Source organism: Peromyscus maniculatus, chromosome 13, assembly GCF_049852395.1.
Source record: "Peromyscus maniculatus bairdii isolate BWxNUB_F1_BW_parent chromosome 13, HU_Pman_BW_mat_3.1, whole genome shotgun sequence".
Classification (NCBI taxonomy): domain Eukaryota; kingdom Metazoa; phylum Chordata; class Mammalia; order Rodentia; family Cricetidae; genus Peromyscus; species Peromyscus maniculatus.
In genome coordinates, this window is record NC_134864.1 from 64,655,901 (window position 1) to 64,682,889 (window position 26,989).

Here is a 26,989-nt window from a genome sequence, read left to right on the forward strand (position 1 = left end):
GGGAGAGAGGGAGGGAGAGAGGGAGGGAGAGAGGGAGGGAGGGAGCCTAGTAACAAGTAATTCTAATGTGTGCCATTCTAACACATTTCTCCATTTCTACAGGTTAAATTAATGTAAGGTTTTCAAATGTTGGGTCCCCCCCCCCCCCCCCCCCCCGCTTTATAAAATATCTAAAACAAGTCTAGATCATCATAGAATCTCAATGACCCCAACAAGCATCTCTTCTCGTAGAGAGCAAGAACTGTGAGCAGCCAGCGCCCACATGCCGGTCTCATGAATAAAGTCTCCAGGGAAGGAGCTGCCTCCACGACTTAACGCCTTCCCTCCATCTCTCCCTCCGTCTCTCCCTCCGTCCCTCCATCTCTCCCTCCGTCCCTCCATCTCTCCCTCCGTCCCTCCGTCTCTCCCTCTGTCCCTCCATCCCTCCCTCCGTCCCTCCATCTCTCCCTCCATCCCTCCATCCCTCCCTCCCCCACTAGTTTTCTTTGCTGTTTTACCCACATTTATTCATACAGCCCGAGGGACAAGGTTTAAACATTCAGGAATGTATTCAAACAAGTGCATTCAGGCTTTTATTGACTGATCCCCTAGCATGAAGCTCAGAACATCCTCTGCCCTGGACAGACAGCTGTGGGGTCGCAGGGAACCGGACGGTTCAAGCTACTTCCCAGTGTACACCAGCTGCGCACGGGGACAGCAAGCAGCCTTGTGTTTACAGAGAAGAACAAACTAATGCTTTAAACCCTAGGCCTTCTTAAAGAAGCCCTCTAGACTCTGAGTTGAGTCCGTCATGCTCCCAGCAGGAGTCAGAGCGACTTTCTCCTCCCAGGTACCATCCATGACTGTTCCACAGGCATGATTTTGGAAGATGTGTCCAGAGATGTTGGCCTATTTACATTCTCCTTTGCAACAGAGACAGCTAAGGAAATCTTATACTTCTAAAGGCAACTATGTATTTTTTTAAAAAAAAGTTGTACTCTTTATAAAAATAAATATTAAAATGAAGAGGTAAATATAAGAGACAACTTCATACCCCATGTACAAAGGATGGGAGATGGTGTATTTTGCAGGTGGACATCATATTCTGGAAACCAGGCAGTTGGAACACAAAGACCACGATTTGTTCAAGCAAAGAGCGCCACTAATTATGCACACTGTCAATGTTTCCTACAAAGTCTATCCTCCCATCCGAAGCCAAACATTTGGCATTGGACGTAATGTATTAGATGGGGTTTCATATTTGCATATGATGAAAGTGTAGCAAATGAGATGAATCATTTACAGGTAAGCCCAGAGCTTTCGGGAATTTTAGAGACCCTGGCATAGAGACAGTACTGCTGTGAGTGCGTCCTGGCGATGACATCCTTGTTGGAGACCCTCCGGCAGGCCCCAGGTGTAACGTCATGTTGACAGAAGAGGGCAATGTACTCGGCCAAACCTTTTTTTTTAAAGCCACCACGCCAAGACACAGGCTTCAAAGCAGTAACTAATTCTTTTAAAGTAAACATCAGGAAAAAAAATCCCTCAAAACGTGTAAGAAAAACATTTAACATTAGCTATTCTGTTCAAATTCCTAGCCACACTCCCAGCTACATGATCACACATGTGCTGTCCGGTAGCCAAGCAAGAGGCTTAGTCATCCAGGGCCTTGTGTCCTACATAATCCGTGCGCAGCGTGATCACCATGCGTGTGCATGTGCGGGGGGGTGGGGTGGGGGGGGGGACACGACAGGGACGGGACCTATAAAAAATAGGTTCCACCTACCCCTCTCCTCCCTCTTCCTGAACGATCTTTCCTTAGGCCTAAGCACATCCCCTCTGTTCCCTTCCCCAGTAAACTCTTAGAGTGGGTTTTGTTGTGCCTTACGGCTTTTCTCACACAGTAAACAGCGCCTCTTAATGAATAACATTGCACCGCTTAATAAATAACATATTAGCCCTTCTAAACATTTACAAAATTGAGTGACAAATTTCCCTTTAAATACATAATTTTTTTTCTAGGTAGATATCAAATATGGTAAACTTTAAGAAAAAACAGTGTTATTCTTAGTCTCTTAAATATTTTTTTAACTAAACTGTAATTTTTAAAAACTAATATGGTGGGATTTTAAAAAACCCACCACATTCACAAATAATCCACAGTCTTCGTTTTCATTCTTAAACCCATTTCATCTCCTTCCTCCATTACAGGTGCTCCAGAACAGTGGGGAACTAGAACAGAAGGTGACGACCACAGCTGGAATTAATTAGAAAACAGGTTCTACAAACACGGGGCACCCTCGCCGGGCTGCGCCAACTCCTGCTCATCCGCCAGGCTGCTCCAGCTGGGGCAATTGTTACACGTGACTCACTGGACTTTTACTACACGTGGTTCGTTATCAAGGAAGTAGATAGGGCAAGACGTACAATTAAATTAGCCAGCCCTTTGCCTGGATGAGAGCATTTCAGCTGCACAGGATGTGACCTTACCAGCCCATGCTGCCTCCATGTTCTAGGGAACGTTAATGTTTAATGACGTTTCCCAGTAAACTAACTGCCAGTTTTAATAACTTCCTGTCAGATAAGCCCAAAGGAAAAGTTCACATTGCTTAACTTACTTTTGAATGTGATTTAATTTTTTAAGTAATAGCACTTATTCCGCTCCCCATCCCTTTTCTGTTCTCTGAGAATTTTGCACAAGGCATTTTGGTCATATTCACCCCCTCTGCCCTGGTCAGCCTACTCATTCCTTAATGGACAAATCATAAAAATGTTTCAGAAATCAAAGACCAAATTCTCAGTTAAAACAATGTCCGAACTGAACTGTGTGAGGCATCTGGATACATTGTCTCCCTTTGGAAAGCGGTTCCCTGTTCCACCAGGATGTAGGGCTACAATGTTTTCCTCTGTAAATTGAAATTCAGCTTTACCTTTCTTTATCTATGTTGCACTAATCTGTTTTCCACACTGACATCAGATCACATGCAGCCAGCAAGGCAAACTTATTCACCCTCTAGCACTAACTGTTTGGCGGACAAACCCATGTGTCATCATCCCAAGGCTTAACGCTCCCATTTGTCTCCACGAAAGGCTTCAACCAGCTCAGCTGAAAAGCGCTTCCATGGCGACCTGCAGAGGAGTCACTGAGGCAGAATGGGACAACATAGGAAATATGCTGGACCTTACTGTCTGCTTTTAAAGTGAAACCCATAGTGTTCTAGAAAGCAGGACCCTTATTTCCAGCAGTCATTTTTGACAGAAGAACCAAGGCAGAGTTCTACTGATACTCCGCTATTTTTACCTGGGTGGAAAATATGGAAACACTCACTCATTTTCACTGATATGGATTTCTGAATACTTTGTTCACACTGACTCCTACGTCAGCTTGTGGTGCTCTTAAATTCCTAACTAGCAGGCTTTCTGTGTCAATGCTGACATTTCCATGTGTTATAATATTGCTGAGGATCCAAGAAAGCATAGGCTACTACCTGGGATAGGCATGGGAATAATTAATTGATAGAAAAAAAAAAAACTTTTACAATTCTGAATTGTAAAATTCAAATTTTAAATAGATATTATTTTAGATAAAAGTATCTAAAAGTATCCAGCCAAAATTTCATTCTAAATGCCTCCAAATGTGTGTTTATAAAATAAAAACAAGTCATTAAAATCAAGATGGCTGGAGATTAAATAACTGAGAAGCGTTAGTCAGGAAAACGGAGAAAACCATTAATTACAACGCACAAATCTTACTTCTCTCAAGGAACTAAGACTGGGACTAGAAGACAGAGCACATCGGTACAATGTGACACACCCACAATCCTAGCAACTGGGAGAAAGAGGCAGGTAGAACTCTGCAAATCAAGGCCAGCCAGGGATAAAACTCCGGTCACCAGTTCTTGGCAGTGAGCAGCGGAGTCATCTTGCCAGCCTGTTGTTTAAATCCATTCATCCACTCTGCATCTATTAAAGGGGTCTTTCATATAAACGTCTTACTTAAAAAATTGTACATATCCCTGTCCTCTTAAGAGGATTTCTGGTTTTCTGAGCTAATTATGCTTAGTAAAAAAAAAAAAAAAAGCATCTATTTCATGGGGAAGAAAATGAACTCAATGATTTCATATGGCTGTGATGGTCAGTTCTGAGTGTCAGCTTTACACAGTGTAGAATCCTCTGGGAAGGGAGAGTCAATAAGGGATTTTCTACATTGGGTTGCCCTGTGTGGGAGGGCCGGTCCACTGTGTGTGTGGGGGGTGGTACCATTCCCTAGGCAGGGGATTCTAAACTGCTTAAGAGAAAGCAAGCTGAGCGGTGGCTCTCTGCTCTAGACCGTGGATGTCCCGACCAGCTGCTTCTGCTCCCGCTGCCTTGATTTCCTCTCAGTGACGACGGCCTATAACCTGGAATTGTGACCCAAATACATCTTTTCTCTCTTAGGTCGCTTGTGTCAGGATATTTTATCACAGCAGAAGTAAAAGAACCCAAGGCAGTGGCCACTCAACAATCTGCTGTGGACGGACCTTACTGGACTTGCTTGCGGCGGAACCGTCTGTGTGAAGAGCGCACCGACGGTGTTAGCTCCATGAGTGCTCGGCAGCTTCGGGTCACACCCACCACTGTCTGCAGAGAATTTGGGCTCAACCCTGACCACACACTGGCGTCACCAGGGAGCTGTGGGCACACTACTGCCAGGTCCCAGGCTGGCAATTCTGATATGACTGACAGCACGATCTGCACACAGGAATTCCTGAAAGCTCCCAGGTGGTTCCACTGTGTAGCTAAGTTCGAGATGTACTGCAGTAGAGTATTCCTCAGGAGAAGAGCATTTAGAAATATAATGTGCACATCTTCATAACCAGAGTCTTGAGTTCTCACAGTGCTGGAAAGGCGATGCTGTGACTTGTGGTCGGAAGGCAAGTCCAGCAAGGTGTGGAGAAAAACCTGAAATAAGGGATTGCTGGAAGATACTTCCTCCAGGACCAAGTTTAAGGATTAGGTGCACAGAGCAAGCATACTCTAAAAAAGCTGGTTTCCTGACTTCCTAAAAGGGTATGCCCATCTTCAGCAGTAACAGACCTTCAAGACCTTTAGCTGGATGGTAAATTCCAAGCAGACAGGGAAATCTCTGCCTCTAGTACATGGCTCACATCGGGCAATCAATAAATAAATGACGGTTGTCTTAAATGGCTTGTGAGGTACACTTTGTTTCTGTTGAGAGTTGGTAGGACCTGCTTTCTAAAGCTAATTACATCTTAGGACATCCTAGAGGACAAAGCGAACTGGATATCTCAACATAACCCCATTATCCTAAAAAAACAGTTTCAATTGGGTGTGGTGGCATGTGCCTGTAATCCCACCATGTGGGAGGCAGAAGCAGGATTGTCATGAGCTCAAGTCTATTGCCAACCTGGTCTACACAGTAAATTTCAGGCCACCCAAAGGCTGTGTGTGGCATGGCACTAAGAGCATGTCTACTGGCTTATGAGCAATAAATTGTTCTCTGCAACATTAATATAAAACCATTATCTTTAATTTTAGGAGCATCATTAACTATATCTTTCTCTTCTAATTTTTCTATTAATAAAGAGTATTCAGAGATGGGTAATGCCTGGGGGGCGCTCAACAACCTAAGACAGAGACTGTGTGGCCTGGGCAGGTGTCTCCATGACGGGTAAGGTGACCTGCTGACGTCCCATGCAACCTAAGTTAGAAGCTCATTTTTTAGTAAAAGGGGGACCTGTAGGGCCCTGGCCCCCGTTTTGGGTAACTGTTGCCTTGCTTGCTGACCTTGACCTTGATATCCTCCCTAAGCTAATTCCCTGCCACCCTCCTGAATGCTTAAGGGAAGTTCCTTATCTGTGTATCCTGCATAATGGGTGTTAACAGCTTAGATGCAAGATTGTAAAACATCTGTAGCGAACTTCTGCCCTCCGGGGTTCTCCCATTGTGCTGTAAACCTGTATTTAAGACCTCTTCCCTCCTTCAATAAACGGCATTCAGCATTCAAAAAAAAAAAAAATCCATGTTTATCACCCAGCCAACTCACAAAACTATTTAAATTTAGAACAGGACTATACCAGCTAAGAGATCTTGTCTTGTGCCCCCACCCCAATGGTAAAGAATGGCTTTGACACCTGCCTATTTAGTGACGGTAATCTGAGACTTCACTAAGGAAAATTAATTTAAGTACAGTAATTGCTGAATACACAAACTTCAACTTCCGGTTCTTCTCTTTCATCAAGAGACCTGCAGCTTCCTTAATAGATTTAGCCTAAGAGGCACCAGCAACCAGGAACTGTGCTAACTAATGCTAGCTGAGCATTCCAGATAAGGGCAGGGCCAGCACGCACACCTCCATCTAGGAAGGGTCCCCAGAATGTCCAGAAACTGAGAATGATGGTAAGATCAGGGAACCGGGGAACCGGAGGCTTGTTAACAGCATTTAGGTTTTTCCCACATTTCCAAATATTGGGAACCCCATGAGTTTGGGGAGGAAAGTAAGGAACTGGCCTTGGTCTTAACACTAAGTAAGAAAGAAGAGCAATAAGGAAAATATCAGGAAGCCAGGGACCTGGACCTATATCTGCTATTTGGTTCCCTGACCTTCAGGGCTTTACATACTCATCTGTGAAATGGGAACAACAGTTTTTCATGAAGCTGTTTGGAAGATTAAGTCTGATAACACACATGGCAGTTACAACAGCATTAGCCCTTGGTAAGTTCTTACAAACAGCCGTTAGGGATCGTTGGAAGGAGAATATACCACTGTAGACAAGACCACTATTAGAATCCCTGACGACGTCTGGGTTAGTACACAGGAATGCTTGTGTGACTTGCCTGTGACCCTACAATCTTAATTTTTTGGAGTGTGTACATTCTTTGGGAGGTCACTATAGGCAGGGCTTGGTTAATTAACGTTCACAAATCATTACTGTGGTGAGAATTAAGTTAGGAGACGGAGAGCAAACTCAATTCCTTAAACCGAACTAGAACACCACTCCAACTGCTTCTGAAAGTCAAACGTAGGAAACTCTATATGAATGCATAATGTTCCTCACGTAATTCAGGGCAATCCAGCTCCTTCACCTGAACTTCCACTGCTGCGGCATTTACTGCTGTAAGATCACAGCGGGCCGTGGCCTGGATGAGACCGAGGGAGGCATCTAATCCCAGCTCTGACCCCGGAGACGCAGGGGAAGTAGCCAGCTCTACTTAGGCCATGGAGCGGCTGGCTTCCCCATTCCTGCATTTTTTATGCTTCATATTTTTCAAACAACCTACAAATGCCTGGCAGGCACATCGTCAGTAAAAATTTCAAAATTGACTTTGATAAAGTCTCCAAATGGTGGCTCAGCACTTACACACACACACACACACACACACACACACACACACACACACACACACACACACAAACACACACACACACACACCTGTGACTATACTTAAACAGAGGCTTACTTGGAGATTCAAAGTACAGTTATTATATAGTCATATATAAATAAAATACAGTTATTTACATATTGCCCATACAGTGTGACTTCATTTCTAAATATTCTACTTTAATAATGGTAGTACTAATTAAAAAAAAAAAAACTTACCTCAAATATTTCAAAGCCATAAATGTCCAGAACACCCATGACCTTCTTCCTCACTTTGGTTTGTGCCTTAAAAAATATTTCATATCAATAAGTTAATGCAGGTGTCACAGAACCCTGTGAGCAACCAAGAAGTGCAGATCTGCACATCTGCTTTGGACCAGAACAACGACTCAGTTGTTCTGGTAAAACTTAGGTGAGGGTACTGGTGTGGAATCCTTCAGAAACTTAGCAATAACGATGTAGTCACCAAAGGCCCCAGCGGGGTTTCCTTCCTAAGCAGACAGTCACGGACTCTGACCAGGCAAAGCTTTCACGGTCACCCTGTCCAATACCCTCACTTTAATGAAGAACTCTTAGTACCTAAAAGAAGAAGTGATCTTTTCAGTGAAGTGCATGTAACTACTCAGAAAGCGGCTAGCTGTTCTCAGAAAGCCATCAGATTAGTCTGGTCACCAGAGAGGCCTCAGAAGGCCATCAGACTAGCCTGGTCACCAGAGAGGCCTCAGAAGGCCATCAGAATAGCCTGGTCACCAGAGAGGCCTCAGAAGGCCATCAGACTAGTATGGTCACCAGGGAGGCCTGAGAAGACCATCAGATTAGTCTGGTCACCAGGGAGGCCCAGAGAACTTGGCAAAGCAGGAGAAACAAAACCTTGGCAAATCCCAACTCATTGAAGATTGATCCACCTTAAGGAATCACCTTTGAAGGTGGCAATCAACTGTCTGTAGAACTAAGCTTTTTCAATGTTTACACTGTTTATTAATGTTTACCATTTATTTATTACAAAGGGTGTCTTACAGAGATTCAGTACCTTAATGCTTTCATTGATGCGATTCACCAACCATGAGAACAGCCTGCTGTAGAGGTTTTTAGCCAGGGCATCACGGGCATAATAAGCCTATTAAGAAGAAAAAGAACAATTCAACACTATCAACTACCACAACGCTTAATGTCTAAAACAAATAACGAAAGTGCTTTAAAAATACCCAGGCTATTTCAAATTTCTCTTCAGGGCAATTGTTATGACACACTGGCTGAGGAGTCAAACCTTCAGAGAATCGGGCCAACGTTTTGCCAGACCTACATTTCTGCACCTCAGGAAATTAATTCCAAACGTGACGGAAGTTTTTCCCAGTGTTACAGAACAATGAAAAAGCAGGCGTGCATACCAAGAATAGGAAAGCAGACACTCACGAGAGAGATGTGTTACACCGTTATTACAGAAGAATTACTGTGGGATTAAGCAACTAAACACTGCCACGTGAAAGGAACGGAATAAGCTGTATCCTTAACACAGTAACCACCCGCCTCACACACACAAAGGGAAGGAAATAAAATAGCTCAGAATAAAGCAATCAATAAACCTAGTTTTTCTTCAGTTACAAACCCAATTCTTCTATTGAAGCCATAAAAAGAAAAAGTATAGGGCCGGGCGGTGGTGGTGCACGCCTTTAATCCCAGCACTGAGGAGGCAGAGCCAAGTGGATCTCTGTGAGTTCGAGGCCAGCCTGGTCCACAAAGTAAGTTCCAGGACAGGCAGGGCTACAGAGGAACCCTGTCTCAAAAAAACAAAACAAAAAACAAAAAACAAAAAAAAAAAAGAAAGAAAGAAAAGAGGAAGCATAATTAATAAAATAATTAGGATATTTCAAAAGATTAAAAGAAGAGAAGGATGCCTTAAGAAGCGCACTGGAGAGATATAAAATTCCTAACTAGGGCCAGTGAGATGGCCACCAGGCCCAACAGCCCATGTTCAATCCCCCCACCCACGTGGGGACAAGAGGCGAGCTGCGCTCTAGCCTCTGACCACATCTGCGGGGCCGCCACACTCTTTCCCCTCCCCACCCCGTATCAATAAGTTCAAAAATTCCTCAACTACAAACAAGTAGGAATGTAACATTCAGCATGTCTATTGGTTTAAAATTTGAGCTTTTCATTCAACTTTGAATATTTCTTCTACAATGACCTTTTGTAAGTTTATGAAGGTAAAGTATTTTTTATGTGCTTATTCATATATTTTAAAGCTGTTCACAGTGAGGAGGCACAAACAAGCAGAAGATACACATGCACACGCAGACGCACGCACACACGTACACAATCTATCTTAATGATCCAGAATCCAAAGGCTGGAAGGAGAATGCCAACTTTGAAGAGAGAACCTTGAATACGAGGGTCTGAGTGAACACCCATGTACTAATGACAGGTTTAAGCCAGCCTGGTTGTCAGCAGCCCAAGAAGAACTGTTCTTGGGAGGGGAAAGATGTTCTTATAAAACACCTGCTACTTGTGTGTACCCTACAGCTTCTGTTGTGAGTCAAGCGTTATCGTTAAAATAAATCAGTACATTTTTACTTTATAAAGAGCACAGCTTGTTAGGCTGTGGAATATTTGTTGCATTTTTTTTTTATAGCAAGTGTAACAATATTCACACTCACATGCTTGGTGAGAGGAGAGTCCCTCCCTCCCTCCACTCCACTTCCCAGTTAATACTAAACCCCTTTCCCGCAGGTCTCAGAGAGCACGGAAATCAGGAGCAGGGAATAAACCTAAAAAATCTGCTAGAAACTGGAGAGGGAGGGAAGGATGGCAGGGGGAAGAAATGAGAAAGAAAAGAGAAGGGAGAAAAGGGGGAGAAGACGGGGGAGAGAAGGAGGGAAGGAGAGGACAGGGGAGGGGAGGGGAGGGGAGGGAGGGGAGGGGAGGAGAGGAAAGGGGAGGGAAGGGAGGGGAGGGGAAGTAAGGGAAAAAGGAGAGACCCTAAAGTCACAGTGAGATCCCACAGTAGAAATCCTTGTCGTGAAAACACAGTACGCAGCCAAAAGAGAGTTTAGCTGCCCATCTCCCTGAGTAACACCCTTTCTGTGGGTTTTCTCTCTCCTAAAATGTGTGATTCGAGTGCCCTGGAAGCATGGGGAGTCTGTCCACATTAGGACGTCCCAGGTATCCATTTCTATGACCGGTGTCCATTACGGTCATTTCTTAATCCTTTCTCTTCTTTTCCTCTTGCAAATAACCCTTTCTTTCCCATCTTAAAGTCACCCAGCTGCTCACCCTCTGACCTGACAGAGCAGCACCCTGTGATGTGCAGCAGAACTGGGTGACAACACGTTTCAGCGTGCTGTTTTAAAGCTCTCAAGGTAAAGTCACAGCCAGTGTTTCTCCTCTTTGCAGCTTCCAAACAAACGCCCTGCTTCAGAAGTCTCAAACTGAAATGAACAGGAAGCAGGGTGGGGGGTGGGGGGTCTGCAGGGCTGGAAGATGGATTCTAGGTTAAAACCATGCAAACTCTAAATTTGAAAGCAATTAAAATAAAAGCCAAACTATCCAGTGCTCAAATAAAATCTGCTTACGAAGCTGTACCTGGCGCCATGGACTGCTATTCTGACATCCCAGACTTCTGGAACTGAATCAAACCATGTGCTCTCTATACTATTGACCTAGAAAGCCGAGTGAGTAGGAACATCGGTTCCCACTGAAGGATCACTACTGTGGTGTATGGAAATGAGGGGAAACACCGAGGCTGATGATTCACCACCTCAGACCCTGAGCACACTGTGAAAACACTTTTCTGCAGCCGCCTGATGCTCACGGAGGAAAACCCCTGTGGAATCGACTCCTGAGATGGCTAATATCAAGCATGGCCTGGGATGGGAAGTGCTCACTAACCAAGGTGGGACACAGATGGGGGCCTGCTGCAGAGCAGAGATCACATAAACGTAAAGACCCAATCAGAGGGAAGAGCCCGAGCACAGAGAAAGAAGAGGTCAGGAAATGGGGGCTAGGAGCCTGTTTAACCAGGGAAATCTCTTTGGGTAGAGTACAATCACGTGAACCCCATAGACGGGCAGAAGGCATTTGCAATGGCATATGGATGAGGGGCAAGCAAGAGGAAAGACACCAAGTAAAAATAAATCCTGCGGCAGCTAACTGAGGTAAGTCACGCAGGGAGGGTCGGATTACAGAGGGCCCTGGAGGCTAAGGAGAGAATTATCTGGCAGACTCTGGACTACAGACTCTGACTTGTTCCATTATCTCAGTCTCCATGTCTGTAGAAAGGTCTAAATGCTTTGGGAGAAAATGAAGCAGGAGGGCAATAAAGACGCTCCTGGAACCCAAGGCTGAAGCTGTGAGCAAAGGCTAACAAAAGGACTCCCTCCAACAGAAACCTACCAGACGCCCAGCCACACTGAAGAGCAGCTGGCTCCAGCTGAGCTGCCCAGAGCCAAATCTCTCACAACAAAGGGTTAAGAGACGTGGGGGAGTGTTGCCTAGTGGTATGAGGTCACGCAACCAACCTTACCAACAAGAGCAACTGGGTCTGCTTTCTGCAGAGGACGAATAAAAGGCAAGAGGAGAACACCACGAAAGCGGGTCCCAAAGCCACATATTTCCACGGCCCCTGAAACACGGGCTTTTTCATGGCTTTGCTTCATACAGGACAACTCCTCTGGCTGTTGCCCAAATCTGATGGCTCTCAAATGTGACATTGCAGCTGTGCACCTCTGCTTGTATCAGAACCTACCCCTCGGGAGACATGGCTGAATGAATGAATGAATGAATGAATGAATGAATGAATGAACGAACGAACGAGCAAGCGAGCGAGCCAGACAGACAGCCAGACAGACAGACAGCCAGCCAGCCAGCCAGCCAGCCAGCCAGCCTTGTATCAGACAAAGCACATAACCCACCCCTCAGGAGACATGGTTGAATGAATGAATGAATGAATGAATGAACAAATGAACAGACGAAATAATGAGCCAGCCAGCTCATTATTTGTATCAGACAAAGCACATAACCCACCCCTCGGGAGGTATACCCAAACAAACAAGCCGCCCAGGTAGCTATGATTGATGAGTGTCCAGGTCCGAGACCCCATTGCACACATTCTCCGGGCCCAACTTGACTTTCCCAGCCATGTTGTGAATCCTGACTAAAGCTGGAGCCCAGGCTGGCCGACCGCGATCGGCACATGGGCCCCAAACCTGCGTTCTTTTTGTCCGTTCTTTCTCATCTAAATCCTATCTCTCCACAAAGCTCTGCTTAGTCTCAGTGTCTCCAGTCAGGGCCAGCTGGGGCTTGTGCCCCACACGCTTCTGCATCTTCTCCATGCGGTCACTTGCCCACCCTCTGACTGAGGGGTCAGCTGACCCTGAGAGATCTGGAGGCAGAGACAACCATTTACAGGAAAGAGCAGCCGGGTTCCAGTCAATCCCAATCTCCATACGGCAAAGCATTTCCATAGCCACAGAAATACAAAGAAAGCAGCAGGAGAGGAACAGAAGGTCTGGATGAGCTCTGCCCTGTGGTCGGTTGCAAGGAGGCTGAGACCAGAGAATACCGTCGAGTAAAGGAAGCAGACCTGAGTGAGAAGTCCCGCATGAGCCATTTAATTCCAGCCCAGAGCAGCACTGACTGGTAGGGAAAATGTCAAACTCACGGAACAAACGGTTCACCCCACAGGGCCTCCAGATGCCCCCTGAGTGAGCTCACACCATTCACACATCTGCAGAAGCAGATTTGTGTCTCAGGAAGACTTCAGTGGCACAGTGGGAGCACATCACGGAAGAAAGAGAGTCCAGTTTGACCATCTGGGCTTCTCCTGTCTACCGATTCTCTTCCCCTGCAACACCGAATCCATCATCCTTCATTCCTCTTACACTGCATTAAAAACGCCGGCCGTTCTGTAGCCTCGGCTTTCAAAGCAGGTCCGGGAAGGTCGCAGGCTCTGGCTCCAGTGCAACCATCTGGCTCTGGATTAGCGAGTGCCCTACCCAACTGCCCTTCTTTACTCTGTCTCACCTGGGCCCTGCTCTTCACATCCAGCCAGAAGGACCCCGCGAGACATGAGGCAGGTCATCCCCATCTCCGCAGGATGCTCTGTGCGGCCCCCAGCCCACTTTCAGTCTGAGCGACCTCCCTTCCTGTCCCTGTGGACATCCATCTTCCTTATTCTGTCCTGCTCCTTCTCTGTCACTGTTCCGAGCGACTGCTGCTTGCTAGACTATTGCACCTACTGACTGCTCTCCAACACCCCCCACCTTAATCTTCAGCTCGCTAAGGATGGGGACCCTTATCTGTTTAATTTTCCTTAGTGTTTCAAGTCCTGGAACAGCATGCGGAACACAGCCTGACCACAAGGTAACTGTCTGCAAAGTACCACCTCACATAAACGTTTCGCCTCTGGAGAAAACGTTTCTTCTGCATGTTACCGTTCACCCACCTGAGCCACGTTCAGCGTGGTCGAAACTTTCTCCTGCTTGGCTTCAACTGTTCGGAAACTGAACGCTCTTTCCAGGACCAGCTGGTCAATGCTGGTCAATTCACAAATTTCTTTTAACTCTGTTGGGGAGCAGAGGAAGAGAGGCGCCAACAGTGAGCTACTCCTCATCACTATCACGTCCTCAGCTGTACGGACACACGCCTGAGTCAGAGAAGCGGGAACACCTCACGGCGATGGCGTTTCGGTTTAGTTTCACCGCTGAGTTTTTTCAGACCGAGGAGAAGCCCCAGGTCTGCTTTCTAGATGAGAAACTGGGTGACAGTTCAGAGCCAGCTCCCTAACCCAAGCTGCTCCCCCCCGCCCGCCCCCCGCCACTTACCATTTTTATCTTTGATTTTGCTTTCATCCAGACCATTCACTCGTGATTCGGGCTTGAACTCGATGTTCCCCAGTTTCAAAACGGCTGCTACCACCTCCAGGACAGCCTCGGCTTCGTGATCCATAAAGCCCACAATCTGCATGGCGTTCTGGGGGAGAGGAGAAGCACCTGTTTTCTCTCTACGGTTCTGTACCTGCTCTTGTTTTGTTGTTACCGTTTGCTCATTTTTAACAGATAATAAAATTTAACGGTTACTACGACAGATTTACTTCTGGGGTAAAAAAAAAAAGCCAAGCACAAAACAATTATCTTGCTCAGTGGTTCCAGACTGTGACTGGAGAGCCTTCCAGGCTCCAGGCACACTTAATGGCAGAGCTGTGTACACAAGAAGGGGCTGAGCGCTGGCCCTCAGCACCCCCCGCCCCTTCAAATCAACCAGCTGGTTTCCATACATGTCGTATTTTTGTTTTGTTTTCACATGGGGCTTCTGCTTCTAGAAAGAGAACCAAACAAGATGTTCCTACAACCTCCATCAACGGAAACAGCCTTGCTTACTTCACAGATGTAGAAAACACCGGCGTGCAAAGGTGAAGTGCCCCCAAGGGTGCAAGGGACACGCATTCATTCACAAATGTGCCCTGAGTGCCAAGTATGTGCCGGGCAGAGCTGGCCTTGGACTGGAGTCTGAAAACAAAATCCCGCCCAGACTATTGCTTCCATATGCGGGTGTTTACACATGACGGCACGCTGACGGACAAGGTCTTTCTTCCTGAGCGCAGCTGGCACTGGGCTTTTCTCTGTGTGTGTCACTAGTTTACACAGCAGTGAGAGTCACGTGCACTTTCTGTGACGGAGACTTTCCAACATATACACGAGCAGCAAGAACAAGCAAAGGACCCCACACCTTCCTCATTAAAGCCTCAACAATCATGGGGTGCCAATCTCGCTTCATCCGTAACGTGATCTCCCCGCTCTCCCCCAAAGCCCCAGCTGCCTCATTCAGAAAAAAATCCCAGTGACCATAATGTCATAACAGGAGCAATTCTGAAAGTGCAAGCCACATAGAGACAGAAAACAGAGAATTATGTAAACGCCGGCTTCTTTTCTAATGAATGAGGAACTTGGATTCTTCTGATGCGTACATCATTTTCTAAATCTGCGTAAAAACACGATTTTCTGCCTAAAAATACTTTCAACTTTAAGAGGACCCAAGAGCAGTTTTCATATTTGGGAATTAACTTTGGCTATAAAAATACTTGGGATTTCAACACACAGAGTGTCACGCTCAGAACAATAGATGAAGGCTCCTTTTCACAAATGGTAGAAATAGCACGCTCTTGTAAACATGCCCTTCACAACCTCGTGTGACTGGGGAGCCAATGCAAAACAAAACTAATAAAAACATAATGAATTCTTGGATACGTCTAACCTGGGGGAGCGTAAATTATACCGCAGAGAAAACTGAACTGTAAGCAGCTCTGGCTAAGCAGTGTGGGGTTGCCCATTTTAAAATGCAGCGAAGACACTTCTTACCCTGACAGTTCTGAAATTGGCAGCGTCATCCACCCCATTAACTTTGGCCGAGTCCAGACTCAGGTAGTTGTATCTGCTGAAATCCCGCTCCAGCTTAAGCTTGTCTGTGGAGTCATGCATACAAATTGATAAGTTATTTGAATAAATGTATTCTTCTTCCCAACTGCATTTTTACCCTTCAGATAAAATGACTTTCATATTATGTAACAAATCAATAATAAGAACTGATGCACAAAGATCAATAGTAGTGTTCTCCTAAACCCACTTTTGTTACTGTGGCACATTTATTGTCACTGGAAAATACTGTAATGTAGGATGAGTGGAAAATGTCCCTCATATAAATTGGCTTTGGACTCCTACGAATTATTATGATATATCCCAAGAGGTGGTAAGACAGGAAATAGACTCCGATCGTTCTGTGATTCTCTGGAGGACGCTAGTGGCCCTCACAGGCACTCATTAGATCAGTAGATTGCAGGTCTAGATATCAGAACAATCCTCCCGGCTTTTCCTTTTCACGCTTTTGCTAATATATACCTAGTGGGTAATTTGGTGTGTTTTAGTGTGCATTTGTTGATTATTAGAAAGCATGGTGATGAAGATTAATTTTCATTGTCAACTGAATTTAGATCACCTAAGACACCTCCAGATGTTTTGAGAGAGGCTGAACAGAGAAAGGACACACTGGATATGTGGGTGCACCACCCACGGGGCCCAGCGTGAGCCTCATGAACACCAGTATTCACCTCGCTGTGCTGCTGGTCTGCCCAGATGTGCGCAGCCACACGGCACGTCCACTGCTACAAGTGTGAATACTGATGCTACCTCTGTCTTCCCCGAATCCCCGGAACCCGGAGCCAAATCAACCTTCCTGCTCTTACCTGGCTTCTTCCTAAAGTATTTAGTCACAGAAATAAGAAAAGTAACGAGTAGAGTGTGTCTCCTTGAGTGTGACCAATTTCCCATAGCTCTTCTTCTTTGAACTGTTTGATGATGTCCAACAGCTACTGGATAACTTCCTTGCGAACTTATATTAACTCTCTAAAATCTCTGAAAGTCAGATTGTTAACTCTTGTGTGGCTGCCAACATCTTCCCTCTGACTTTAAAAATTATTACACTAATTTATCTACTGTACATGTGTGAGTGCATGTATGTATATACATGCATTTGTATCATGGTAAGGGTGTAGAGGTAAGGACAACGTGTGGGAGTTGGCTCTCTCTTTAAACCACGCTGAGTCCAGGAGATGGAACTCAGGTCACCAGGCTTGGAGGCAAGTGCCTTTACCCACTGAGCCACCTTGCCCATCCCATTCCCCGTGGTTTTTAAATCCTCACTTAGAAATTTCTTATATAATTCTTTACTACGCATAGCCAGTTTTCTTCCCTTGTTTTGATTTCACATTTATGAGAGGCCCTTCCCCACCGTAAGGCTCCCCTAAGACATCTGAGGTGTACGGCTCGGTCCCTTGTGAGACACAGAAATATAAAGAAATGCCGGGGTGAGGCAGACGCAAACAGAACAGGATGAACTGAAAGTGTCGGCGGGGGAAGCATGCAGAACGTGCGGCTGTACAGAATGCTTCAGAAGACGCCGCGGCGGCGTAAGAAGCACACGGAGACACAGACTTACGCAGCAGCTCCTCAGAGGCTCCAGAGAGCAGCTGATAGAACACATGGAAGTTTCTTTCACCTCTTGGCTGCTTAACAACACGAGATTTCTCCAGAAGATCTAAGAGGAAAAAAAACGAAGAAAATTAAACTGTATAGAATTCATTTTGCCTTCAAACACATTGTACTTGCTTCCTCTTTCATTAATTTTATACTAGTAAAATAATAAAAGAAATTATATTTTAAGCTCTACTTTGAAGGCACAACTCAACTAAAACCACCGACTGAAGCGGTTCCTTCCAACAAATCCAAGAGAATAGCTCTCAATACTAGTATCCTCTCAAGTTTCTTTTTCTTCTTTTTGGTTTTTCAAGACAGGGTTTCTCTGTGTAGCTTTGGAGCCTGTCCAGGAATTCACTCTGTAGCCCAGGCTGGCCTCGAACTCACAGAGATCTGCCTGCCTCTGCCTCCCGAGTGCTGGGATTAAAAGCGTGCACCACCACTGCCCTGGCTCCTCTCAAGTTTTTAATGGTCATATTAAAGTCTTAAAAATGTAATGTTACACATGTAAGCATCAAAATGTATCTGTTCAGATTCCACATAGTAACTATAACGCTACAAAACAAGCTGCCATGTTCTGTGTGTAAGTACTCCTTGGATAGTGTCTTGTTTTAGCAGGCATCATCAGAAGACAGCTGAGCAGCCAGGCAGGGGCATCGGTGGAACCTGGATCTGAGATCAGACCATCTGATGAGGCACAGCGTCCAGGTTCCACACATGCTCTTCACCTTTTGGAAGAATCAGAGTGGGTTTTCTAGAGCATCAAAGTTTTAGGACTCCAGATACTTTTTCATCTCTTCAACTTAAGGTCTCATCAAGTTTTCACTCTTTTACCCAGAAATGAAACACTAACGAAGAAACCAGAAATGAGTCCCTGTGACAGAAGTACAGTCTCCTCCTGCCTAGAGTCCCGCTAACCCCTCACCAGAGGCACAAAGAGCGTCTGAGCTCTGCTGGCAAAAGCTAATTTTAAAATGCATCCTTATAAATTTACCCTTTCAGCTATAAAACACTGTAGTGATGACCTTCTAAAACATTGGTTCTCTTTACTAATACTACCGATACACTATGTCCTAACCACACAGAAACCCAAATGTTCTTTAGCTGGGTGTGAGGTTAAAAGGAAGGCTCCCGAGGAATGTTCACTGATGTTCTTCATTTGTATTTGTAGCATGTATGAAAGCATTGGAGGAGGCAGGGTGGGGAGAATTTAACAATGTAGCCACGGTGAATGGGAAATCTAGAGTGTTCTAAATACATCAGGTTGTTTTTAAGAACGAAGAGATGGGATGCAAGATCTATACTAAGCCAACTGGAAAAAGAACAAAATATTTAAACACACACACAAAAAAAATTAGAAATGAGATACTGTAGATATTTTATGTTCATTTCCAGCTGTCACAAGACTTGGGAGGATGTGATGTCCCCAAAGTGTGGTGACGAATAATGAAGCCTAGACCTTTAGGGAGGAAGAGGGAGGGGGGTAAAAAGTAAAAACACAGATCAACACAACTCAGGGGTAAAAGCAGTGTATAATAGTCACCATCTCTAAAAACATGAAATTCCACACAATTAAAATGTATACATGAGCGCAGAAGGAGAAATAGGTAAAAGTACAGTACGGTTTTACCTCTCAAGTACTCAAGCTTCAGAAAGACCCTAACAGTCCTGTACAACCCTGGGAACAAAGAGGCCGGGCAGATTCCTCACAGAGGAGCTAATCCTCCAAGGAAATCCCCACGCCTAGGAGGAAGTAACTGACCACAGAGAAATACAAACAAGGGCTGTATTCTGCTTTGTCCATTCACACACAAATTCCTTCCGCGGCATCACCACCCACTGGGCACCGGGAACTCTTCGGGAACCAGCGAACACGAAGGCCTTCTTCCACACGCATCAGGGACTGCACCACACAAACCGGCACAACCATCTTTCCAGGTGACGGGGAGATGGCTCAGTGGTCAGCGCCCTTGCCGGGCATGTATGGGAACCAGAGTTCGGATATCCAGAATCCAAGTAAAACCAAGATGTGGCAGGGCCTGTCTGTGCCAGGAGAATCCCCCAAATCCCATCAGTCAGCTGCCTGGTACTGTGTCAGTGACTATGACACCCCACCTCAAACAAAGGCGAGGACCAACACCCGGAATCTTCTGACCGCCACCCGGGCACCATGACACAGGCCTGACTGAAAAAGCGAGGTTGAGGAAGGCAGAGTAAACTCCAGGCTTTTTCAGATCCCTAAAAGCTCTGCTGCATCCCGTAAGCGTCGGGCACCTCCCAAGCTGGCTCCTCACCTAACGGTCACGGTGGCACCTTGGTCACGGAGACAAACGTGCCTGGCGGCCCTTACACAGTCACTCCCCATGCTTCGAGACGTAAAATAATACCCCCAGAAAGCACGTGACACACGGGCAGAGCCGTGCAACTGCTGCACACTACCTAGCCTGGCGTTCGGCCCTTTGAAAATACTCGGACAGTGGAGAATGTAGAATCAGCAAGGGCTGTCAGATTCAGTTATAATGGCTGTGGAATCCGTGGCAGTTACCATCAGTGAGTTAAAGGCCAACAACGTGACCAAGAATGTTGACTGAATGTATTCTTGACCCACGAATGCATTGATACGGTCAGGAAGTAATGATGACCATATTCAAACATGACTCACAGCATGTGTTTAAAAGGAAAGGTACAGAAGAGAAGCAGAGGCAGGATTTCAATCCCCTTTGCATTTGTGAGCATACGAAGCCCTGAGTGTCCTCTCTGAGGTTGACTCTGTCACCTCTACTTTATAGATGAGAAAAATGAGGCGCATTCCACACTAACAAGAGCTTGAACCCAGAGCTTTGGTTACTGGAGTTCATGTTTAGTTAGGCTCTGTAATTTTTCGGGGGGATGGGGGGATGTAAAACTCTGAAGCGTTTGGAAAATGCCGGACTTTATGTGAAATCCATGAATTCACTAAGCAGCTCTCTCACAAAATGAGGAAGCTTTTATTACAAAGCAGTTGAAGGTTTTACTACTTACAATGCCTGCTCTATTACCCCAGAGCCTACTTCAGGTTCTTTATGACTTTTCATGTAAGTCATAAGCTTCCAGGTAGAAAAGTAATTAGAGGAGATGTTTGCCCCCAAATAATTCACTAATGCATGGAACCATTCCCTGTTGGTGGTTTGTGCTAAATGTGCAGGCACCAACATAATCAAACAGCATGAAGCCATATCAAATAATTACTCAAAGCAGAGACTATCAACTCAGTTCACTGTAGGGACTTCTCACCTGACCACGGTAATTCACTTAAATGTGCCCTGAATGAATGGAAGCAGGAGAAACCCTGGCACAGCTCTTCTCCGCCTGAGGAGCTTCTGCAGGACTGGCTGGGCCTCTGCGAGGGAGACTTAGAGGAGCTGTGACTAGATGCCAGATCTTTGGTGCAGCTGACATGTGAGAATCTCCAGACAGCCCAATGCCGCTGCACCTCAAGATGAAACGTTCAACATAGACCCACATTATAAAGAGGTGAACGTATTAAGCCATACAGGAATGGGGACAAAGAAACATTGAGACCAGGACTGGCCCCCCCTACCTAATAGGCCATCACCAACTGACTGCTAACAAAATAACCTGGTCTTCACTTGGGGGGCTTTCTGCTTTTGAAATGTGACCAGCTAATTCACAAGACGTACATGTGCCTGCCCGTCTCTTAGATCACTTTCCCTAGGCAAACTGGGAAAGAAAGAAAACATCCATGATTGCACTCACTGGAAGATGAAGGCTTTTTAAAATAGGCAAAAGAATTAAAATGAGGAAAAAGAATGAAAGGGTTGGGAAGAAGAAAACAAAAACTCTCATTACCCTGGGGCAAAATGAATGGATTAGAAAGCCTGGAAAAAAATGTCATTTTATACACGATCTTTCTCCCAGAAAAAGCAGCGACCCTGAATGGAAAGGCAGAAGCTGTGGGTACTGTCCTCGGTGTCCCTCATCCCCACTCCTCCCCCTCATCCCCACCGTCCTCCCCCTCACCCCCACCGTCCTCCCCCTCACCCCCACCGTCCTCCCCCTCACCCCCACCGTCCTCCCCCTCACCCCCACCGTCCTCCCCCTCATCCCCACCGTCCTCCCCCTCATCCCCACTGTCCTCTCCCCCACTGTCCTCCCCCTCATCCCCACCGTCCTCTCCCCCACTGTCCTCCCCCTCATCCCCACCGTCCTCCCCCTCATCCCCACCGTCCTCCCCCTCATCCCCACCGTCCTCCCCCTCATCCCCACCGTCCTCTCCCTCATCCCCACCGTCCTCCCCCTCACCCCCACCGTCCTCTCCCCTCATCCCCACCGTCCTCCCCCTCACCCCCACCGTCCTCTCCCTCATCCCCACCGTCCTCTCCCTCACCCCACCGTCCTCTCCCTCATCCCCACCGTCCTCCCCCTCATCCCCACCGTCCTCTCCCTCATCCCCACCGTCCTCCCCCTCATCCCCACCGTCCTCCCCCTCATCCCCACCGTCCTCTCCCTCATCCCCACCGTCCTCGGTGTCCCTCATCCCCACTGAAGTGCTCAGTGTCCCTCATCCCTACTGAAGTGCTCGGTGTCCCTCATCCCCACTGAAGTGCTCAGTGTCCCTCATCCCTACTGAAGTGCTCGGTGTCCCTCTCTCCCAGTCACTGCCCGGGTGGACAGGAGGGAAAGGTTTTACATCAACCGTCCATCCAAACCACCAGATGTTTAGAAGTTAAGGACAAAATTAAATTCTCACCAGTGGTTGCCACTACAGTTAGGTCAACAAAGAGAATTAAAAAAAAAAAAAAAAAGGAAACAAGAATAAGCGTTCAAGTTCTTGATGGAGGCCTGCGAAGACTCATCTATCTCTGTTTTACCAGTGAGGACAGGATAATACCGCAAGCCCACGACTCAGAATGGGACTGCCCCAGAGACCCCAAACCCTCCCTCGGGTGTCCAAAGATGACCACTGGGAGAAAACATCTCAGAGTTGTATCTAATGGACTTATGCCTCATCCTTACAGCAAACGGCTAATTCACACAGCACGGGCCTGTTTATAAGTAACTATCAGTATTATAAGACTTTAACCATTTTTCTCCCTGTCTTAGATAATCACCTTAGATAATCTCCCCTCCAGCGACCCAATAACTAGGAATTACTGAGCAGAGTTTAATATTTTCACTGGAAAATCCTAAATATGAACGTGGTTTACCTCTCTATGAGGGCATAAATTTTAAGTCAATACTATCCTTTAAAAAATGTGAATACTGGAGATTGGATCCTCAGGACTCACAGAAGAGCTGGTGGGCAGAGCTGGATGCTTGTAATTTTATCTAAGACGGCAGAAGCTCCTGGACAAGCTGACAAGTCAGACTAGCCATGCTGGTGAAGTTGGAGGTTGCTTGAGAGACACTGTGTCAATGAGTAAGGTGAAGACCAGCTGAGGATGACTACTGACATCAACTGTAGGTCTCCACACACACAAACACACATGCATACGTGTACACCACATACACACTTAGAGAAAAAGAGCAAAATGTGGATAAACCCAGCCTAGTTTTACAAACAAGATAACATTCTATCCTAACTTTTTAATGATTTGTGGTCTAAAGAAGGCAGATTAGAAGCAGACACTATTTACTCGTAGGTAGATACTCACCAGCTACCAAGAACTGATTGAATCCTCTACAGCAGTGATTCTTAACCTGTGGGTCACGACCCCTTTGGCAAACCTCTATCTCCAAAAATATTTACATTATGATTCATAACAGTAGCAAAATTACAGTTCTGAAGTAGCAAAAAAAAAAATGATTTTATGGTTGGGGGTCACCACAACATGAGGAACTGTATTAGGAACTTCCCACAGCGTTAGGAAGGTTGAGAACCACTGATCTACAGTGTTCTCCAAATCCATCTCCTGCATCTGGTGTCAAGAAACAAGTTAGACCAGATTCCTTAAGAATGAATTGGATTGGGCAGTGAACTCCTAATCAATGACTTGCCATCAATAAAACCAAAGCTATGATACAAAAGAGCAAAGCTATAAATCTCACACAATGTAAAAAAAAAAAAGTAAAATCATGCTCCATGTCCTACAACTATACCACACAGAGGTTAAACAATACACCGCGAGGGAGACAACACACAAAACCAGGAAACGACTGTACCATAAATTCAAAAGAAACATGAGAGGAAAGCAATCAAAAACATGATTCCATCTCTGCCTCCTGTGGAGGGCCATTTCATTTTCTGTCCTTCATTTCTCTCCAGAGGACGCTCCCCGGAGAAAGTCCCTAGCCTCACTCAATCACTTCATCACTGCTCCTCAGGGCGGAGGAGGGACACCTGCAGAGTAAGGCCTGGGGATGAGGAGCACGGACCCTTCTGGGTTCCCCTACATGATGGCTTTGTTCTGATTCAGTCCAGTGAGACGGATGGGACAATGGCCACAAGGAGAAGCCATGAACACTTAGTGCCATCCCTGGCTTCCTGCCTTCCAACTGCCGGAGGGCGGCCAGCACACCTCCGTGTCCAGGGGACAGGCCAAAGGCTTCCCTCTTCAAGCTCACCTTAAACTGTCACAGAGCCTTCTCTTTTCCAGTTGGATTTCCATGGTCAAAATGCCTTCGTGGGTTGGTTGGGACTGTGTAAAAAAGCACCCTAAAGCTCAGTAGCTTGAAGCATTGAGGAGTTCTGGTCTGAGCCTAGCATGGCTGATGGCCTGGGCTTGCTCCTGCCTCTCTGGGTGATACCTGATAGACATACACTGGGCAGCTCATTCCAGGACCCTCTTCTGTCCCAAACAGATGCTTGTCCACGCTGTAGTGGAGAAAAGAGTCCATAAAGAGCAGCGGCAAGCTCCACCAGGCAGCCAGTTTCCAAGTCTGGCTAGGCTCCCTTGATAATTGTTCCACAGACTGCAAACCTCATGGCCAGGCCCTGAGTCAACGAGACTGGGACAATCCACAGGTGTGGACACAGAATGAGAATTTACTGTGGCCATTCCTGGAAATCGATCCAACTGTGGCTGTGAAAACGAAACTGCTGGGCCATAAAATGGCTTAGAGGGGAAAAAGGGCAAGCCACCATGCCCAGAAACCTGAGTTCCTTCCCCAGGATGCACACAGTACAATGCCCCCATGCTGTCTGCCCTGTGAGCATGTAACAGGAGAAAAGAACTGGGATTCAGCTTGGTGGTAGAGTGCATAAGCCTAACTCCTAAATTCAATCCCCAGTATTACCAAAAAATAAAATATAGAGATAAAATTATCCACCGGATCTGGAGTTTTTCAAAAGCATAAAATTACATGTGATATTCAGTGTGTGTGTGTGTGTGTGTGTGTGTGTGTGTGTGTGTGTGTGTGTGTGTGTGCTTGTAGTATATGTGTGTGGGGTGTGTGTGTATGTGTGGTGTGTGTATGTGGTGTGTGTGTGCGTAGTGTCAGATTTATTTAGTTGCTGGTTATTCGGCAATAGGTTGTCTCTGTGCTTCCAGGATATGTATTTGGTGAAAGGCTATATAGACAATAAACAAATCGGTATTTAATAGTGGAAAATAAACATTTATTGAGGGTTTGCTATGTGCCAGGCACCACAACAAACACTTTATAGAGCTAATAACTAACCAATCCTGGCCCAGCCTGACGAACGAGTCTCACTCCAAGGGTGAACACACAGAGAGCTGCAGGGACACCAGGGATCACATGAAAAACCAGGAAGAGCTGTGCTCATGAAGCCAAGGCCCCAGATAATGAACACGACCACCAGGGCTGCCTGCGTTCTTCCTGACACCCAAACGGGGCGAGGGCAGCCGGGGTTTCCACCTCAGACGGCTCCCTTGAAACTGGAACCTGTTCGCAGAGCGGATTCCCCTTTGTGCTATTCTATGAGCAGATAAAAACCCGTGAGATTTAGATTGTGTCTCCCCACAGTCTAAACTGCTTCTAAGCACCACAGATTTAAGAAGGTGCCTGGGAGTACTATAAAAGAAGGAAGAAGAAAACTGGTTTCTCAAAGGTTCCAGTTCATAACACAAAACTCTTCAAACATAAGCACTTTTGCATGTAACCAACAAGCCTTAACCGACCAGGAGAAATGCCACTCCGGGTCCGTGGAGCATCTGCACAGGCTTCCATGTTTTATCTTCTCTACTTGAGAAGGCACTTGCCACCTCCCATTCTAATCATGCCTCCTTCCCCAGGACACCGCCCTCAGGGACCTCTAACTTTCAAGTGTGTTCCGGACTGAGATTTTATTGCACACCTCTTTTAGGAAGAGGGAGATGAGTTGGCGGCCTGTGCTTCCTACTTCTGGGGCATACAACTGTCTAGAGAGTTCTTACACCTCTCGGGATAATCATTTTAGCCAGTAACAATCTGTGCTTTTCCTAGGGGCTGCTGGGAAAGGAAGCAATGTTATGTCTTCTACAAAAAAAAGCAAAGTCTGTGCTCTTCACCAGCCTCCAAGAAGCTAACTTGTCATGGTCTGGCGGGAACTCCAGGGGATTCACCCATGGATTTCCATGCATTGAAGTCAGCCTGGCAGCTCCCATGACCACCATGAGTCAGCCCTGTCTACATGGAGTGAAATTTCCTGTCCCACCACTAATGTGTGCCTTTCCTCTCTAAAGCAAAGGATATTCTTAAATACCAGGGTGTTCCCATTTCACAAATTTCAATATAATTTTCTTGTGGGAACAAATGGTAACCAAGACCATATGAAATTCATTCACAGATGTATTAACCTTAATGGAAGTGTTTAGTAGTATTTATTCTCCATGGATACTGTAAGACTCTTCTGATTCTTATGTCAGGGAGACATTTCTGTTAAAAATTTGAACTTCAAATTTAAATCCAAAGTTATTTTCTCAGACTAATAAGGAAGTAACTCCTAATGGTCTTCGCAGAATGCTCAAGAACAGTACTGATTAAATCTTATTCCAGAATGCTCAGCTCTAAGTTCTGTAATGAACGGATGAACCTGACGCTACCATCGATGTCGTAACTAGTTACTGCTATAACTGGCACTAATAACGCGATAACTAGAGTTAATCCGCCCTATAAAAAGAAAGCACTAAGATTTATAGGCAGCTTGCGGAATTAAAATGAACTGTTCCTGAAAATGGTGGTCTTAAACTGAAGCCACCCCCTTTCCTAGACAGCCCTCACCAGCCGCCATGTACTGCAGAGTCCACCCCTGCACGCCAGCAGGGGTGATCTGATTCTGGTTGGAGCATCTGCAGGCTACATGAGTCCTGCTGCTACCATATACAGCTTACAAAATCACGTCCTCTAGACTGCAGCACCTTATCCAATTTCACAGTGGAACTTTCCCTTTAAGGTATTTCCCTCACGACCACACACTCTTACAGGCGCGTGCAATCACAGGGGGCAGCACACAAAAGCGGTCAGGCAAACCCAAACGAAAACTCAAGTCAGGCAAGAACTGCAAAACGCTGAGGTGGGGAGAACCACAGACTTCATTCACCTCACCTCTCCCCTAACTTCAAAGATGAGAAGACGCTAGCCCTCTCTGTGAAGGGCGGGGAAAATTTTGTTTGAGAATTCAGTGACTTTGGGGCTGGGAGATGGCTCAGTTGATAAAACGCTTGC

At 46.0% G+C, this 26,989-nt stretch overlaps 1 protein-coding gene across 10 annotated transcripts in view; it reads right to left on the minus strand.

Annotated features, from left to right (window-relative positions):
- Positions 1–26,989, minus strand: part of Myo1b (myosin IB) — a 179,955-nt gene that overhangs the window by 39,976 nt on the left and 112,990 nt on the right. For all 10 annotated transcript variants that reach the window (XM_076550420.1, XM_076550422.1, XM_076550418.1 and 7 more), the window contains exons 8-13: positions 17,346–17,444; positions 15,713–15,816; positions 14,180–14,327; positions 13,801–13,919; positions 8,392–8,478; positions 7,581–7,646 (exon numbers count right to left, since the gene is read on the minus strand). In XM_076550420.1, coding sequence (XP_076406535.1) covers positions 7,581–7,646; positions 8,392–8,478; positions 13,801–13,919; positions 14,180–14,327; positions 15,713–15,816; positions 17,346–17,444 — 623 coding nt within the window. The remainder of the gene's footprint in view (positions 1–7,580; positions 7,647–8,391; positions 8,479–13,800; positions 13,920–14,179; positions 14,328–15,712; positions 15,817–17,345; positions 17,445–26,989) is intronic.